The sequence below is a fragment of the Ipomoea nil genome, unplaced genomic scaffold, assembly GCF_001879475.1.
Source record: "Ipomoea nil cultivar Tokyo-kokei standard unplaced genomic scaffold, Asagao_1.1 scaffold0100, whole genome shotgun sequence".
Taxonomy (NCBI): domain Eukaryota; kingdom Viridiplantae; phylum Streptophyta; class Magnoliopsida; order Solanales; family Convolvulaceae; genus Ipomoea; species Ipomoea nil.
In genome coordinates, this window is record NW_017616528.1 from 468,059 (window position 1) to 487,544 (window position 19,486).

The following is a 19,486-nucleotide window of genomic DNA, read 5'->3' on the forward strand; positions in this document are numbered from 1 at the left end:
ATCTTCTCTCTTATTGTTTTCAAAATCCTAAACCTCTGTTTTATTTTATTTATTTTATGCCAATCAATCATCTAAGTAATTGTTAGGATTAGCTCTAATGAATAAGTTAGTAATTAGTGCTTGATACAACCACTTCCCTATGGATCGATAACTCGTACTCCGAGAATTATTTGTTTGCAAATATACTATTCATCAAATTGGTGCCGTTGCCGGGGAGGTGGCATTTCAGTATTAACATTAGTGAAATCTTTATTCTAGGAGACTAGTCCATTTTTATTTATTTTATTTTATTTTATTTTGCTAACCCATAACAAGTTCCTTGTTTTGAGTGTGATTTAGTTTATGGATAGATATGAATTCCAAGGAACCATGCCACCGTTTTACCCTCCTTCTCAAGGTTATGAGATGAGTTGGAATATGAATCGAGAATATGGAGGAATGGAACAACAATTCCCTTTCTCAAATTTCACCAACTCAAGTCAAGAATATTTTCAAGAAAATTCGTATCAAACATCACAACCCCAATGGTGCTCATTTTGTGGTGGGAATCACTTTGTGGAAAATTATTACATGCTCAACCCCACCAACCATATCCCTCAACAACCTACTCAAGGATTTTGTGCCAACATGAGTCAAGCCACTTATCAAAAATGCACACCACATACTCCACAACCCTCATGGTGCATGATATGTGGTGGACCTCATGAGGCAGAAAATTGCTTCAACGTAGATCCCAATTACAAGTATCGAGGGCGAGCTCAAAAGTCTCTATACCAAGAGTTTCAACAAGATTGCCAACCACTTGACCAAACAATTGCGATGAAGTCCATAAAGACCAAGTTAATGCAATTATGCTCGAAATATATGGAGCAACAAGCTGGAATGGATCACATGATAGCTCAACTTGATCACACGCTGCCTCTATAACAAGGTTTGACAATTCAAGAGTCACTTCAAGATTCATTTAATGGAGAGGTTCTGGAAGAGTTGCTCTTTCCAAATGAAGGTCATGAGGTTGAGAGAAATAAAAAGGATGATGAGGATCTTAGAAAGGAAGATGAAGAAATATTTGATGAATGCATTGAGATGGAGACACCAAGTTGGGAGGAAAATGTAGAATTGCAAGGTAATGGTAGCAAGGAACATATAGAGAGTTGCCCATTAGATGAGGAAGTTTTTAATGGAGCACATGATTTGAATGAGGATGTCTCACTAATGGAGAACACTTCCCTTGGAGAGAACTTTAGAGAAATTTTGAATTTGGGAGGCATTGGAGTTCTTAAGGATGATGGCACACATTTGCCTATCTATATATCCAATGATTCCCAATACTTGCTGGTTCATGTGGATGATCCGAGACTCTCATTACTTGTTGAACAAGAGAGTGTTGAAAAAGAAATAAAAGAGAATGGAGGAATATATAATTCTAGATTCGGGCGAGCGTGGTTCCTTACATGATGACGTGAAGGGTTCGAGTTTAAGAGAGTTTAAAAATGGACACCACTTGAAGAAATACTTGTAAGAGAAAGTTGATGGAAAGAACGGGATTTTTCTTCTCCAATCACTTGATGGCTAGAGAGGTAACGTCGAGCTAACGACGTTAAATTTAGCGCTTCATGGGACGCTCCCCATGCTATCTTTTATTACTTTCCCTATTTATTATTGCTTTCTAATTTCGTTTTATTGCTTTCTAGTTCGTGATTATTTTATTGCTTTTTGGTTTTCTTGTTTCTCTTGTTCTCCTTTTCTTTTATTTTGCATCGTCAAGTGTGGGGGAGGAGTCATTAATTTGGGGATATTTTTAAAATTTTAAAATTTTTTGTTTTTGCTTGAATGACTCATATGCTATTTTTGGTGAATAAATTACTTGTCTCAGCATGCAATTGCAATTACTCTCTCTTGTTGGTTTGTGGTTTGTTTCAGTGGTGCTTGCTGCATCTCAATTTGTGATTGATGATTTGAGGTGTAACACATAATTGATCTATTCCCTTGCCAATAGCTTTGTTCACCACTTAATAATTGGATTAATTCTTGATCTTGTGTGTTATGCATTGCTAGTGAAAGCTTATGTGAGATTCCGGTCATGGGTGTTTTGCTAGAACTTGCCTCATTACTCCCTAAGTGATGTCTAAGTTATGCATGTTTTGAAGTGATTTAGGCCATTTTTGTTTAACCATAGCCTTTAAACTTGTCCCTATATATATCTATATCCTTTGTGTCCCCATTGTGCCTTTTGTTTGTTTAAATTAGTGCTAAGCACTTATCCCCTCATTGTAATGGTTTTTCTTTGATTTACCCCGATTATTATAACCCTTAGCCCTTGGCCAAATATTTCCCTTCCACCCTTTGAGAGAATGAAACTTTTATCTTTATTATTTCTGTAAGAAGAGTTTTATGGATTTGTGCCAAAAAACAGCTGATATTACAAATGTTCAAATGTGAAAGAATTGAAAGATTGGATTAAAATTGTCTTGCAGTATTCAAAAGAAATCCAAAGAAAAGAATCGAAAAAAAAAAGAGAGAAAAGAAAAGAAAAGAAGAAAGAATGATTGAAAGTTTTTGAGTTTGGATCCCCACTTTACCAAAAAGTTACTAAGTTCTTAAAAGAAATTTGCTCCTTAAAATTATGATTATCTCATCTCTTCCAAATTTTTGAAAAGTTTAGATAAATTGTGACATTCTCTCTTTTTGATTAATTTTTCCATACCACTTTTTTGTTAGCCATCACCCGTAGCCTCATTACAAGCTAAATAAAGTCCTAGTTGATCTTAACATGCATTCTTAGATTTGATCTAGGGGAGTATGAAAGGCAAGCTTATGGGATCTCATTCATGAACCGTGTCTTGCATAATCTCAACTGAGTACTTGTGCACACTTGATCCTCACATACTTTAAATTCTTGGTGCTTGGTTATTGGCTTGGAAATGGGTCTCTTATGTGCCAAACTAATTTGATTCTCGAAGCTTGTTGTTTTGTAGCAAGTTGGTTGGTGGTTTGAAAGGTTGTGCAAGAGAGAGCATGAGTAATTCGTATGTTTTGACTTGTGATTTTATTTCTTGGTTTTGCTTGAGGACAAGCAAATGCTTAAGTGTGAGGGGGTGATGTTATCACATCTGTGCTTGTTTTTATAGTTATTTTGAATTATCTCAGTAATTAAGTTCTTTTATTTTTCTTATTTAATACATGTTTTCCTTGCTATTTTCATTAGGATATGGTTTTACACTCGTTTTGAATGTTTTACGGTGTTTGTTAATGTTTTTGAACCATTTTAGGTCAAAAATATAAGCAAGGAGAGTTCAAGGATGAATTTGGAGCAATTTTAGATAAGTTCGAGACTCAGAGGACTCGATACATCGAGCCGCGTCGAAAATTTCCAATAGCATCATAAAATTGAACCAATGAGGTTCGACGCATCGAGCCTCAATTCGACGCGTCTAGATTACCGAATGTCAAGAAAGGCGCGGCTGGGCAGATTATACTTAGGCACTGGTTGTTTATTTTTTCTCCTTCCTAATTTCAATATCGCGGATTTCAAGGCTCATATCTCCATATTAAAAGTTAGCAATCCAATGAATCTTCCAAATTCTAAATATCATTAAAGATGGAAATTTTCCTAATTAATTTAGGAAAATTCCAATCTCACCCCAACTTTGTACCTATTATAAAATCCACCTCCTCAACCCTAAGAAATGATTAGAGATTTTTAGAGTTCTTTGGAGACAAGAAAGAGAGAAATCAAGAGCCATAAGTTGTCTTGGGAAGCAAGAAGAAGACTAAGGAGATTTGAGAAAATCGTCTAGTTAATTCTTGTACTCTTTTGATTATTTGTAATTCTTTATTTATATTTGCTATGTATAATTTAGCCATGCTTTGCTAAATTCTTTAAGGGTTTTTGGGTGAATTTGTTTATGAACCTATGTGCCTAGTTCGTTAATTTCCTAATATATTTATGTTTGGTTTGTTGCAATCTTGTTTTAATCTGTTGTTGTTGGTAATTAAATGCCTAAACTACTAGCTTCATAGTCATGTTTGTGTCATCAATGGGAATTGGGGCATAAATTAGGACACACGATTGCACCTAATGGTTGGACCTTGGGAAATGGGAACTTATTGGGGGAATCTTATTCTAGATTGTTGCGCATCGGGAGATGGTAGTAATTATAAATAATTCAATGATGGTCTTCGATCTTATCGGGTGTTTAAGCCACGAGAGTGGAAATTCACTAGGGGTAGAAATTACGGGAGTAATTCTGTTCCACTTTGCATTCCCATACAAATCTTAATTCCAAACTAAATATTACAAACGTTAATTGGCACTAGGTGATTAAACATTGTGATCCCAAGAATCCTATTTCGATCTATTGTTTACAAAACCTTGTTATTTATTTTATTCTGTTTGTTATTTTCTGCAATTACCCAACCTTAAAGTTTCGTTCGGACTAGTTTCATATGAGTAACTTAGTAGCTAGTGATTAGTACCCCATCTCCCTGTGGTTCGATAACTCGAATACTCCGGGTATTATTTGTTTTCCCCAAATTACCGCAATCAAACAAGGCAATTTAACGAGCACCTTGCCTACGTTCATTTTCTGGCCGTTGTCCTCTCGGATCTAAGGCGGGAAATGTAGAGGGTCCTACCTAGATTTAGAAATCTCTTGTCTAAATCTAGGAATCCAACATTAACCACGGAGTTGGACCCCACTCCATGGAAGCTACAAAGATCTCCCTCAACAACAAGACATCCATAACATCAACAATCAATCACCAAAATATGGGAAATCAAAACTATAACACCCCATGTTACGCCCTTTAAATTCGGATTAATTATCCAATTAATTTCGTTAAAGAATTAGTTAAAAATAATTTAATCCAATCGAAATCCCCTAAATTAATTGGTATGATCTACGGAGGATCGTGGACCCTTACCCTTAATGAAACCCCAAGCCTGTTTGAATAAGGAAAGAAGGGCCTATTATTAATTAGACTCTGATTAGGATTCCTAAATCTATATAAAAGGGATTAGAAAGCTTTAGAACCCTCTCCCCTCTCCACCACCAATGGTTATACCCTGCAGGCCTGCACCACGGCGCGCGTAGCACTGTGCGCCCCGCGCCTCCCAAAACGACGTCGTTTTGGTAAGTTATGTAGGGAGTTGACGTGATTATGTGTATTTTTTTTGTAGCAAGTTGGTTGGTGGTTTGAAAGGTTGTGCAAGAGAGAGCATGAGTAATTCGTATGTTTTGACTTGTGAATTTATTCTTTGGTTTTGCTTGAAGACAAGCAAATGCTTAAGTGTGAGGGGGTGATGTTATCACAAATGTGCTTGCTTTTATAGTTATTTTGAATCATCTCAGTAATTAAGTTCTTTAATTTTTGCTTATTTAATACATGTTTTCCTTGCTATTATCATTTAATTATGGTTCACACTTGTTTTGAATATTTTACGGTGTTTGTTAGTGTTTATAAACCATTGTAGGTCAAAGTTATCAGCAAGGGAAGTCCTAGAACAAAATTGGAGTCAAAACTCAAAAGTGGACCAAATGATACCTACACAGTACACTCGACACGTCAAGCCAAAGGCTCGACGCGTTCAAAATTTCCAAAAAGATTTTGCGGTCAAGATCAGGAGGGCTCGACGCGTCGAGAAAGACACTGGAGCAAATTGAAGCGAGACGCGACATTTAATTAAAGAGGAAAGGCGTTGATTTGTTATATTAACAATAAAAGGCGCAATGGCCCAAATTTAAGAAAGGGGGCAATCCCCAAGATGATAAAAGATAGGCAGTAACACTAATTTCCAAATGATGGCAATAATTTCCATAAAACAAAAGCAATATTTTCCTAATACTATGATGGGCCGAAATTCATAATTAAATTGAAAAAATTTCAATTTTGCCACAACTTTGTACCTACTATAAAATCCCACTTTCGTCAATCCTAAAAAAAAAAAAAGTAGTTTTAGTTTAGAGTAAATAATTAGAATAGACAATTTACAATTTATAGTTTAGAATTCAGAGATTCTTGGAGACAAGAAGGAGAGAAATCAAGAGCCACAAGTTGTCTTGGAAAGCAAGAAGAAGACTAGGGAGATTTGGGAAAATCGTCTGGTTAATTCTTGTACTCTTTTGATGATTTGTAATTCTTTATTTATATTTGTTATGTATAATTTAGCCATGCTTGGCTAAATTCTTTAGAGATTCTTGGGTAAAAGTGTTTATGAGCCTATGTGCCTGAGCTCTCAGTTTCTTTAATATATTATTATTTGGGTTTAATACTTGTGTTGCAATCGTGTTAATATTGTTTGATGCTTGTAATTAATGGCCTTAGTTACTTGTTTCGTTTGCTTTGTTTGTGTCACCAATGGGAGTTGGGGCATAAATTAGGGCACACACGACTGCACCTAATGGTTGGACCTTGGGAAAGGAGAATTTATTGGGGGAATCTTATTCTAGATTGTTGTGCATCGGGAGATGATAATAATTGAAAATAATTGAATGCTGATCGTCGATCTTATCGGGTGTTTAAGTCACGGGAGTGGAAATTCACTAGGGGTAGAAATTACGGGAGTAATTCTGTTCCACTTTGCATTCCCATACAAGTCTTAATTCCAAACTAAATATTACAAACGTTAATTGGCACTAGGTGATTAAATACTTGAATCCCATGAATCTCATCTTCTCTCTTATTGTTTTCAAAATCCTGAACCTCTGTTTTATTTTATTTATTTTATGCCAATCAATCATCTAAGTGATTGTTAGGATTAGCTCTAATGAATAAGTTAGTAACTAGTGCTTGATACAACCACTTCCCTGTGGATCGATAACTCGTACTTCGAGAATTATTTGTTTGCAAATATATACTACGCATCAGTCCGGTTAGTGGGTCAAATAATTATATTCGATGTAATTCTAGCTTGTGTAATGCATGTCAAATGGGTAAATCATCTTGATTCCCATTGGCACGTGTTGAGACATCCAGTTCTAGTGTCCTTGATTTGATATACACAGATATTTGGGGTACAGCTCCCCTTTTGTCAATTGATGGCTATCGTTATTTTGTTATTTTTGTGGATGATTATACTCGTTACACTTGGAATTTTCCTATGAAATTAAAATCTGATATGTATGCCATCTTTGATAAATTTCGTACTATCGTTGAACGATTTTTTAACATAAAAATTAAAGCCGTTCAATCAAATCTAGGAGCTGAATACAAAAAATTGCATCATTCCTTTACTCAATTAGGTATCCTTCATAGACAATCATGTGCCTACACTCATGAACAAAATGGTCATGTCGAACAAAAACATAGACACATTGTTGAAACAAGTATGACTCTTCTAGCCCGTGCCTCTATCCCATATAAATTCTGGGATTTTGCATTTGAAACTGCAGTTTATTAAATAATCTCAGTCCACACTTTAAAGTGCATAATTCCAATCCCTCTTATTCTTTTCTTCGTGTCTTTGGGTGTTTGTGTTACCCATATCTCAGACCATATAATCGTCATAAATTTTCATTCCGGTCCACTCCATGTGTTTTCCTAGGTTGTCCTGAGTCGTTTCGGGGGTATAGATGCATGGACTTACAGACTAGCAAGATTTATGTGTGCAGGCATGTAAGGTTTGATGAAACAGTTTATCCTTTTGCTACTAAAAATACTATGCAGCTATCTCCACCTGAGAAATTCTGTCCGTGGGCTGAGTTAGTTCTTCATTCCACTGCGATTTCGCCGCCGATTGGTCTTGTAGCTGTCCCACCCAGCACCGTCGGCAGTGATTCAGACTCCTCTCTACCACTGCCCACTGCTGCCGCCGGATCGTGAGCTGCCTGTTGAGGCCGTCCAGCCTGTCAAACGCCCACGTGGGTGTCCTCGTGGGAAAATGATCAAGTCCACGGTTCGGACCCATGAAATGCACACTCGGAATCGGTATCGGGCTCCACCTTCTATTTTAACGGTTCAGGTTTGTCCTTCGGATCCCACTTGTTACACACATGCTGTTAAACATTCAGAATGGCGAGATGCTATGGATCAGGAATTTAATGCCCTACTACAAAATCAGACTTGACAACTTGTGCCATCTCCGTCAGACATGAACATCATTGGGCGTAAATGGGTTTTTCGTACCAAACGAAAAGTTGATGGTTTCATTGAAAGACATAAGGCAAGACTTGTAGCAAAAGGGTTTAATCAACTTCCAGGTCATGATTTCTTTGATACTTTTAACCCAGTGGTTAAACCAAACACAGTCAGGTTGCTTCTTTCTATTGCTTTATCTTCTGGGTGGACTATTAAGCAATTGGATGTTCATAATACTTTCTTGAACGGTCATCTCTATGAAAGTGTGTATATGAAGCAACTGCGTGGATATATTGGTACTTCCTATCCAAATCGTGTATGTCTGCTAAAAATGTCTCTTTATGGATTAAAACAGGCTTACCGAGCTTGGTTTAATCGTTTGCACACCTTTTTACTATCTATTGGGTTTCAGGAATCCAAAACAGATGTGTCTCTTTTTTATTACTCACAGGGATCTGATTGTGTATATCTACTTGTTTATGTGGATGACATTCTTATGATGGGAAGCGATACGAATCTAGTTCTTCAACTAGTCTCAAAACTCTCTACTTCATTTAAAATCAGGGACCTGGGTAAACCAGGTTTTTTTCTTGGAATTGAGGCAACTAATTACAATGATGGGATTTTACTTTGCCAACAGAGATACATGCATGATATTCTAAAACGTGCTGGAATGACAGACTGTAAGTCCTTGTCCACCCCAATTGCCATGTCAAAATCCATCCCCATTGACGCAACTCCATATGATGATCCTACACAATACAGAAGTTTAGCAGGTGCATTACAGTATTTAACCATCACTCGTCCTGATCTATCCTTTGTAGTCAATCAGTTATGTCAACACATGCATGCACCTACAGCTACTCACTGGGAACAACTAAAGAGAGTATTACGGTATGTCAAAGGAACTGTAAATTTTGGCCTACGCGTCAAGAAGTCATCCTCTAGGGAAATTCATGCCTTATCTGATTCTGACTGGGTCGGCTGTCCTAAAGATAGAAAATCCACAAGTGGCTTTGCTGTTTTTCTTAGGTCTAATCTAGTATCATGGGTCTGCAAGAAACAAAGAACTGTTGCTAGATCTTCTACTGGGGCTGAATATAAAGCTCTAGCAGATGTTTGCGCTGAAGTAATTTGGATCATGTCACTTCTGCGTGAAATCTGTGTTACAGGGATCTCAGTTTAAATTATGGTGTGATAATCTTAGAGCTACATATATTTGTGCCAATCTCATCTTCCATGCCCGCACCAAACATGTAGAGATAGATTAACACTTTGTACGAGATAAAGTTGCTACCGGAGACATTCAAGTAAATTTCATCTCAACAAAAGATCCACAGATATATTCACCAAAGCCTTGCCTGGTCCTAGATTTTCTTCTCTCATAGACAAACTACAAGTTACAAGTGTACCATGCGCTTGAGGGAGAGTATTAGGACTAGTATTAGAATTCTTGTATTTGAGTCATAATATGACTCCCTATTCTAGTCTTCCTATGATTCCTCTTGTATATATATTCTCCGTGTCTGTACCGTTGTAATTAAGTTCATTCAATACAATTCATACAGTTGTTATCCAGATTACACCAAAACCACATCCACAACCGCCATTTAAAGTATATATTACTTTATATGCAAATTGGACTTGATGAACCAAATCTATGTGCTCGGTTGAGTAGAATTCAAAATTCATTATATAATCGAAGTTAACATAAGTCATGTCTTGTGATAAAGTAAAAAAATCTTGAGAAGTAATTATAATAGAAAAAAAACAATATTTAATTAAGTGAAGAAAAAATGTACAATTTACGTACGCAAACGAATTAAAACTAAGCACATGCAGACTATGAAAGTGATGCCTCAAAGCCAAAACCTTGATTAAGAAAGGCACTTGCAATCCACAGCTTCAAATTTGGCAAGTTGATATCGGATTCGCATTCTCTGACCTGTTCGTAAATAATAAATGTGTGATCTCATTATCAGTTTAAATATTTAATAAAAACAGATCAGAACGTATTTTTCATTAAGTAAATGTAAAAAATGACAAATTAAATTGATTAAAACTTACTGTAAAAGTAAACGTGAAGACATAATTGTGAGAGGCGGTTGCTAGGTTAGAGCTGGAGATGAAAAGACTAGCAAGAGAGTCCACAGCCTTATAGAGTGAGGCTGCAACCTGTTGCCCTTTGCTGCTCACTATTCTCACGTAAAACCCGGTTTCCTCTACTTGAAATACGTCCATCTGCATATTCATATTTATATATTATATATATGACTTAGATGCTTTTTTTTTTTTTTTTAATATCAAAGTGACGTGAAACTGATACGAAATTGAAAAATGTGATCCATTTCAACTAAAAATCTAAATATAGTTGGATGCACATTTATGTTTATATATATTATAATACTCAATATCAGGACATCGTTACTAGAGTATTAGATTATTAAGAGGTCTGATTCAAAAATTACCTTAAATATTTTCTTTAGTATTGGGAGTGTATTTGTGAAATTTGTTTTCTTGCCACCCAGAAACGTTGTCCCTCCCTCGTATTTGTCTGTTTTTGTGGTGGATGACTCCAAATTTGCTATTTCCGCCTTGAGTTTCTTGGTTTGCATTTGTAGGTCTTGTACGTATAAGACAGCGTCCGCTATTATAGAGGCTTTGTCCATCTGTATGCACGTGCCTCAACTAGTCATAATGATATCGCGTACAATATATATAGTGTTTTACCAAAAAAATATTACATGAAAATTATACTTTGCGTCCCTAAGTTATAAAGTAACGGTAAAATTTTGTTGATCGATTCATTTCTCATCCTTAAGTTATAACTGACATTGTAAATTTTGTCATTTTTCGAACATGTCGTGCTCACTTTTCATCCCTAATGTTTTGGTAGAAAAAAAAAAAAAAAAAAAAAGGAAATTTGCCGCAACATCATTATTTATAACTTAGAGACGAGAAGTGAGCACCGCCTGTTAGAAAAAAAATGATGAAATTTGCAACATCATTATAACTTTATAACTAAGGACCAATAAGTGTGAACAAATTTTACAATTACGTTATAATTTAGAGACGAAAAACAGAATTTTACTTAATTATAGTGGGGATTTAATTAGAACACACCTTGGTGATGTTGGGAACTAAGGAGCGGAGAGAGTAGAGCATTTCCTTCATTCTACCTCTCCTCTTCCGTTCACAAACCAGAGTTTTGGAGCGATCAGCCTTGGTGCCCTTTTTCTCCGGCGTGGTTTCCGACGAGACTTCGCCGGCATCATTCTCCCCTGTCGGAAGGATATTCACGACATCGTCTCCGGAAACATTGGCGCTGCTTAACATGTAACTGCCCACGTTGTCGTACTCGAACAAGCCTTGGCCATCGTCAGCCAAATACCCAGAAATGTTCTCACAACCATAGCTCTCCTGCTGGAAGAACATGGCACCCATTGGTTCTTCATTCTCTCCCCTTATCAGATCAATGAACTGCTCCAAATTCTCTTCGTCCATGAAATCTATCAACCCCAAATCTCTGTCGTTTCCCTGAGGAAAATTAACGTTGTCCATTGTTTTTTTTGGGGGGTTTTGGATTGGTTGGTAATTTCTTTGGCTTGTTGTGAGGATGGGGTTGATGGTGAGAGGTCTCTGTTACGTTGAGGATTTATAGACGGCGAAGAGAATTATTTTATGTGTTCATAGGTGTGAACGGAATCGAATATGGTTTCGGTTTGCTAGAGAGTTAATATTAAAACCCTAATTAGGAAGTTGATATATAGCTTTGCAGACAAAAATAAGTGGCAAGGGAACTACAATTGACCTAACTTTAGTTTGTAAATAAATAAATATAATTGTGATGATAGATTCTCTGTTAGGTTAGTATATTCATATATTACTTTTAGTGAGCGTAAACATTGTCACAAATTCCCGAGTAATTATGATAACTTTTCAAAAGTCGTCACTACTACAATAGTGACGGAGGATATAATGACGACAGGTGACGACTTCAAAAATTGGTCACTAATTTCAATAGTGACCAAAATCGATAGTTTCGGTGACAATTTCGATTGTCACTAAATATGAAATTTCTTGTAGTGATGCTATGGTGGATGGTGCCCAATAACATTATTTATCATTGTATTAGTATTCCTTGTGTGAAAATATAAAACAACTATGTTAGAGCATCCTCAATAGATATGTTTTTTTTTAACGTTTTTTATGTGCCAATTAGGAGAGAGAGAGGAGGAAGAGGAAAATGGGTGAAAAAGAAAAAGGAAAAAAAAAAACAAATATGACAAAATAAAATAAAATAAAATAAAACAAACAGTTGCACAACGCGATTGTTGCGCTCAACGCGCAGACAGTTGCTGTGTGTCCCACTAAAAATCACTATTTGCAGGAGTAAAATCCATCTAAAAACTATGTTCTCCATTAATATAAACACCATAACTTGCTTTTTCCACTCACAAAAACTTCATAAAAATCACTAATGAGAATGCCGTTAGTTTGGCATAGTACGTTGTACTTCTTAAAATGACACTTCTCTTAGGGTCTGTTTGGAAAGTAGGAAAATGACTTCTGGAAAATGCATGGGTCATTTTTCAAAAGTCATTTTCCTTTCCTGTGTTTGGGTGCACAATGGAAAACTGTCTTTTGGTGTTTGGTTCATTTTCCAGAAAATGATTGAAAACTGTCTTTTGGTGTTTGGTTCATTTTCCAGAAAATGAACAGAATGGTATACTTAAACATTTTAATTATTATATACCGAAAAATATATTTTTATTGTTGTTTGTAGAATATAACAATTTTTATATAAAGTAATTAATTAATTTGATTACAAATCAATAAAAATATAATATATAAAATTTCAGTGCGTGTAACATAATCCAATGTTCTGTAGCGAAACTCCATTTTGACTATCGTCCAAAACCGCTCCAAAATCCTCCGTCTTTCTCCCCACAGCCGGAAAATAATTTTGGAGAAAAAAGCTGAATGTTGAAGGAAGAGGTGAAGTTGGGAGAAGAAGCTGTGAAGGCTTTGCTGCGTGTATGTTTAGATTGGAAGATGGAAAATGATTTCCCCTCAAAAAAGGGGAAGTTATTTGGGCTCATTTTCCATTGACTTTTAGTTTTCCTTGTTTCCAAACACTAGAAACCCGGAAAATGTTCCAAACACACCCTTAGTTGTGAATGTAGTGTAAATTTAGCCACCAATCCATTTGTTATTTGCGTTATAAATTTAATCCTTAAATTGTTAATACGGTGGTGGATTAGGAGGTCACAATCTTAATAGCCAAATTTGTCATTTCACTAAGAATTTAAGACTAAATCTATATATATTACAAATAAAATTTACATTGCACCCGGGCCATAAGTGATTATATATGGCCTGAAAATTCCATTTCCTTATGTGTCCTACATCAGGCATCAGCTATTGCTGAATATATTAGCCAACCCAATATATGTATAAGACGATCATCATTCAAGTCGCAAATTATGCCATGGAATCGTGTTCACCGAGAATGGTGAACACAAGGCAAAACGACGTCGTTTTCAGGCAAAAAAAAAAAAAAAAATTCGCGGATGTGGAATTAACGGCGCGCGTTTGATCAAATTATGAATTTTCTGTTATGAGATTATGAATTTTATGAAAATTCATAATCTCATAACAGAAAATTCATAATCTCATAACAGAAAATTCATAATCTCACAACTGAAAATTCATAATCTCATAACAGAAAATTCATAATCGCATAACAGAAAATTCATAATCTCACTACTGAAAATTCATAATCTCATAACAGAAAATTCATAATCTTATAACAGAAAATTCATAATCTCATGGTTCCAAAGTGAATGTGTAGGCATGGTTCCAAAGTGAATGTGCAGGCATGGATTCATAATTTATGAATGTCCGTGATTTCGGACGGGAATATGTAGGCATGGTTCCAAAGTGAATGTGCATGCATGAATTCATAATTTATGAATGTCCGAAATTATGAATGTAATGAAAATTCATAATCTCATAACAGAAAATTCATAATCGCATAACAGAAAATTCATAATCTCATAACTGAAAATTCATAATCTCAGAAAATTCATAATCTTATAACAGAAAATTCATAATCTCATGGTTCCAAAGTGAATGTGTAGGCATGGTTCCAAAGTGAATGTGCAGGCATGGATTCATAATTTATGAATGTTCGTGATTTCGGACGGGAATGTGTAGGCATGGTTCCAAAGTGAATGTGCAGGCATGAATTCATAATTTATGAATGTCCGAAATCTTTGTTCACCTCAAATTAAAGTGAAACCGCAAAATGTGAAAATAAAGAAGAAAAGTCACGCAATTAAAAAAAAATAATAATAATAATAATGGTGTACTAACACCGTTGGAACCGTGTTCACCATGAATGGTGAACACGGTTCCATGGCATAACGTCCCATTCAAGTCTCTCAACATGTGAGGTCTCGCCATATCCATCCAATTGGTGCGTTGAACCGGCGCCAGATTGACGGAGCATTATGCTGCCGTGTTCACCATACAACGTGCACACGGAATTGGATCTATAACTTTTATACTATAGATTCATAATTTCTATACTATAGATTCATAATTTTTATACTGTAAATTCATAATTTTTAAACTGTAGATTCATAATTTCTATACTATAAATTCATAAGTTTTATACTATAGATTCATAATTTCTATACTATAGATTCATAATTTCTAAATTGTATAGTTATCAAATTATGAACATATACTTCAGTGATTTGTGAATACAGAGTTCAACAATTGGGAATATGAACATTGAAAATTATGAACATAGAGTTTTGTAATTGTAAATATAGAGTTCAATAATTATGAAACTATAGTATAGAAATTATGAATCTATAGTATAGAAATTATGAATCCAATTCAGTGTGTACCAAGCATGGTGCACACGGTTGCACAGCATAATTTGCCTAGATTGACTTATTGTGTTCAATAGTTTCCAACTATGGAAATATATAAATTTTATTTGATAGTTAAATTAAATTAAGTCATTTGTATTTATTTTTAAAATTTTAAATAATTTTTGACTTATTGTGTTCAATAGTATCTATATATGAAATCATGACCAGTTTTTAGATTTTTGTGGCTCCGTTCGGGTAAATAAATGGGGCCCTACCAAAATCACAATCTTTAAAACCAACACCGTATTTTTTTCTAATAATAATAAAAATAATAAGGCCCGCATGGGCAGTTCAACTAGTCATAGAGGTGAAGTTTGAAAATAATGACCAAGGATTGAGTCTCACCGGTGGCAGTGTGAGAGCAACCTCTCAAAGTGAGGCGGGTTCCTTGTGCGCTCATTCCTCCATGGAGCCTTTTAAATTTAATTGAAAACTTTTAGTTTTAATTTCTAAACTAGCTAGGTAAAAATTAAATGTTGGACATTCTAAAATTTGAGGGCCCTGCGGTAGCCAGGTTGCACAGCCCAAAATCTGATATGGAATATATAAAATTTATTTGCTAACACTAAATTAATTTATGAAAAATAAAATTGTATAGTGTTTGAGTGTGAAACAACCTTTGATTCTCCTTCTCCCTTTTTTTTTTTTTTTTTTCTTTTTTTCTTTTTTTGGAGATAACTTGATTCCTTCTCCTTATTACAATAATATTAATGATAATAAACCAATATAAGTGACGCCTGCAAAACACTCTTGTTAGTGCCTATTAACGACATAGTACCTTTCAATTGGAAGTTTCTTAATTATAATATTTCTTTTAATATTAAATATACTCCATATGCAAGTACTATACAAAGAGCAGGTAATTGCAAACAATATAATATAATTGATAAAAGTTTTATTATGCTTACTTATTGGACTGCCTAAACAATTAAAAGAACGTAGCGATGAATTGTGTATTGGATTTTTAGTTCGATTTTTTTTTTTTTATGGATTTGGATTCTCCAATCTCTCAAATTTTCATTGTTATTTAAAACTTTCCGTACCTCTAAAAAGTTTTATTTTTATTGATAAAGTGGCATGAAATCTTCCACAATCATATTGTAAAACAAAAAAAATAATACTCTTTAATAGCGGTGGCTAAACTGTGGGCTATATATTCAATCATTAATACATGGACCATAGTCCACACAACCGTGTGGAACATAAATAAAAAATACATTTTTAATATACTAAAAGTCATTATTTGTATACATAAAGTATATTATTTTATGCTATCAAATAATGTACATTCAATACACAAATAATATAGTTTTAGTATATTAAAAATGTAACTTATATCCCTGGCCCACACAGCTATGTGGACAATGGTCCACACAATAATTTCCCATATATATTATGACCTTATGGCATGTGAAGTTCGAACGAGTAGCTCAGATGATTTTTTGAATAATAAATTATAGGTAAGGACGTAAGATCGAGTTTTGACAGTAACAGTGTAAGAGTTATACCCCCAACTCCTAACCGCCTTTGTAATTTATTCCTATATTATGTTGTTAGGCCAGGGTATAGGGGCTTAGGTGCGAGGGCATTGCCAATGTTCTCGGGGTATAGGGCCCTATTTGATTAGATACATTCTCAAGGTTGGTAATTACAAGTCATTTTTTTAAATTTTTCAATGGACAAAATTTACCCACAATGGCCCGTTTGGTTCATGGAATAGGCCGGGAATGGCATAACATTTCCAGTAATAGGCTTATTCCTTTGTTTGGTAACCATTTCTATTACCAGGAATAATATTCCTGTCTTCCTGGTAATAGCCTATTACCTCAAATAAGGTAATAGCTATTACTAGGGCCCCTCCTGGTATTAGCCTATTACTGAACGCTCAGGAACAGATTTTAGAATCTATTTTCTTTTTTACCCCTTTCTTTAACCTAATTTTTTATCCTATATATAAATTTATCCTATTTCACCACCGTCGTCGCCACCACCATCGCCGCCGCCGCCACCACCACCACCACCATCGCCACCGCCGCCGCCACCACCACCACCATCGCCACAACCGTCCGCCCCCACCACCACCGTAACCCCCACCACTGTGACCGCCACCACCATCACCGCCGCTGTCGCCACCACCACCACCGCCACCAGAACCACCACCCAGCAGCACCACCGCCACCACCACCGCCGCCCCCACCACCACTGCCACAACCGTCACCGTCACCACCACCACCGTCGCCCCCACCACTGCCACCGCCACCACCACCATCACTACCACCGCCACCACCACCACCGCCACCATCACATATTTTTATAAGGGTATTTATGTCTTTTAAAACATATTTCGTTTCTATTCCTTAAATCAACCAAACACTGTAATATAATTCCTAAAGTCTATTCTTTCCGCGAACCAAACAATAGAATACAATTCCTATTTTATTCCTTGTCTATTCCATTCCTTATGGAATAGCATTCCTATTATCTCAAAATTCATTCCGTGAACCAAACGTGCTATAAGTTTTTTGTTTTTGTTTTTTTGTTTTTTTGTTTTTTTTGTTTTTTGTTTTTTTTTTGGATCACATAGACTGTCAGAAAAGTATTCTTGAACCAGATTTTAAGATTTTTGGTCAGAACCCTCAATTTGAGATGGTTGGAGATTGAAGGTCCGAAGGGTACCCGATGATCGATATGAATTTTTCTTCCAAATTCAATAAGGAAAATATAAAAATTTATGCATATTACATAACATAGGCAAGATTAATGCATTCAGGGGTTGAAAAACACAGTACTACGTGTGCCACTTTGGTTTGGACAACATTATTAAACACTGTAGCATCGGTTTTCCACAGGTTTGCCTCATACGAATATAATTATAAATTTATACTAGTATAATCAATACCATATATGTTGTTAATTGTCCAATGATTAATTTAAGTCAACTTTTTGAATATAAAAATAACTACTTAATTACATTTTTCTTTCTCTTTCTTTAAATACTGTGTATTGAACTATTGAACTAATTAAGTCCGTGCGAGGCTGCAAGCTACTGAATTACATTTTTATCTATCAATAATTCTTTGCTATTATACAATTCAAGGGGTGTTTGGTTAAAAAATTGGAACTAAAATCATAATTGGAATAAAATATTTGATAATTGTAATGCGTTTAAGTAGAAGAAAGTCTATTTGTTACGTTGTAAATAGGAATTTGAATCAAATTGTATAATTAAATAATAAATAAAATAGAAATATATAATACGTGTGTGTGTGTGTATATATATATATATATATATATATATATATATATATATATAAAAGTTTAAGATGGAATGAATGGACAATGTCACAATGACTTTTTTTATTTGTTTGTTTTTTTTTTCAATTTTTTATTCTAGTGGTCAAAAGTTAGGGATGAGAAGGGTAATGGATTTGTATGATTACTAAATGATTTGAATTTAATAGTAAGATAACAAAAGTAGACAAACAAATATATAGTAATTTGTATCAAATCTGATAATAGGTGGAATACAAAAGTCCTGAACCAAACACCACCTAGTCTTTCATTTCAAATTTTAGTGACTGTAGTTCTCAATTGTTTTATTGTGTTGTAAATATAGTCTTTTAAGTTTTAAGGTGTAAAATAATCAATTTAGGGTCTGTATGGAACTCGAAAAATGACTTTCAGAAGTTATTTTTAGATCTTTCCGTGTGTGGGTATTAAAAGAAAATAAAGTCAAAGGAAAATATTCGTTACAGGAAAAAAAAAACTCAAATTGACAGAAAATGTCTTCATAGTTTTTTAGTTGAAGTTTGAAAAACATTTTTTGAATTCTTTATTTTCTCGTTTCTCACCTTTCTTATCTCTCTTCAAGCTCTAGTTTCTGAATTATTATTATTACCATCACCACTTTTTTTGAAATTTTCATGGTGCTTTCATTAGAAATATGCTGCAATAATGTCAGGTGGGGATAGATCCCAATACATAGTAGTAGGCTGCTGGAACGCAGCGGATGCTAGTGCATGAGCCAAATAATTATCTGATCTAGGTATGAAATTAAAAGAACAAGAATTAATCGAAGATGCAATGGATTTACAGCTATCAAGAGCATAACCAACATACGAACGAACTGTAGACAGGGGTGCGACGAGATATCGTTGCAATGATAGGCAATCTGTGTATAGATGTACTGATGTCTCACCCCGGTTTTTAAGCCATGATAACGCTTCTTTGCACGCAAACGCCTCTGCCATGAGTGGTGAGAAGCAAACTGGAAGAGGGGCACTGAATGCTGCCACATATCCACCATTTGCATAGAGTAAAACCGCCCCTACCGTTGCCGCACCGGAGTCGTGGAGGTAGCCAGCATCCACGTGGCATGTCTTGCTTAGCATTGTCGCCGTGTTGGGGGGTATGGCAACCGTGAGAGCATGCGGCAGTGGGGGTCCTCCAGCAGGTTCCTG

At 35.3% G+C, this 19,486-nt stretch overlaps 2 protein-coding genes across 2 annotated transcripts; one reads left to right on the plus strand and one right to left on the minus strand.

Annotated features, from left to right (window-relative positions):
* Window positions 1-8,092: 8,092 nt before the first annotated feature.
* On the plus strand, window positions 8,093-9,350 carry LOC109183985 (uncharacterized mitochondrial protein AtMg00810-like). Its single transcript, XM_019334037.1, has 2 exons — window positions 8,093-9,130; window positions 9,252-9,350. Exons 1-2 carry the CDS (start codon window positions 8,093-8,095, stop codon window positions 9,348-9,350), a joined length of 1,137 nt encoding a protein of 378 aa, XP_019189582.1.
* A 399-nt stretch (window positions 9,351-9,749) lies between these two features.
* LOC109181732 (transcription factor FER-LIKE IRON DEFICIENCY-INDUCED TRANSCRIPTION FACTOR) lies at window positions 9,750-11,716 on the minus strand. The gene is made up of 4 exons (XM_019331669.1): window positions 11,203-11,716; window positions 10,548-10,748; window positions 10,147-10,320; window positions 9,750-10,024 (listed from the first exon to the last, which is right to left on the minus strand). Exons 1-4 carry the CDS (start codon window positions 11,638-11,640, stop codon window positions 9,923-9,925), a joined length of 915 nt encoding a protein of 304 aa, XP_019187214.1. The 5' UTR covers window positions 11,641-11,716; the 3' UTR covers window positions 9,750-9,922.
* Window positions 11,717-19,486: the final 7,770 nt, after the last annotated feature.

Bases quoted from the DNA above. Each gene is read 5' to 3' on its own strand.
- LOC109183985 (XM_019334037.1), top strand. From the start codon at position 8,093: ATGAACATCATTGGGCGTAAATGGGTTTTTCGTACCAAACGAAAAGTT. The intron at 9,131-9,251 runs GTCTGCAAGAAA...TCTGTGTTACAG, and splicing joins GGTCTAATCTAGTATCATGG to GGATCTCAGTTTAAATTATG.
- LOC109181732 (XM_019331669.1), bottom strand. From the start codon at position 11,640: ATGGACAACGTTAATTTTCCTCAGGGAAACGACAGAGATTTGGGGTTG. The intron at 10,321-10,547 runs GTAATTTTTGAA...ATGAATATGCAG, and splicing joins TACTAAAGAAAATATTTAAG to ATGGACGTATTTCAAGTAGA. The intron at 10,025-10,146 runs GTAAGTTTTAAT...ATTTACGAACAG, and splicing joins TCTTCACGTTTACTTTTACA to GTCAGAGAATGCGAATCCGA.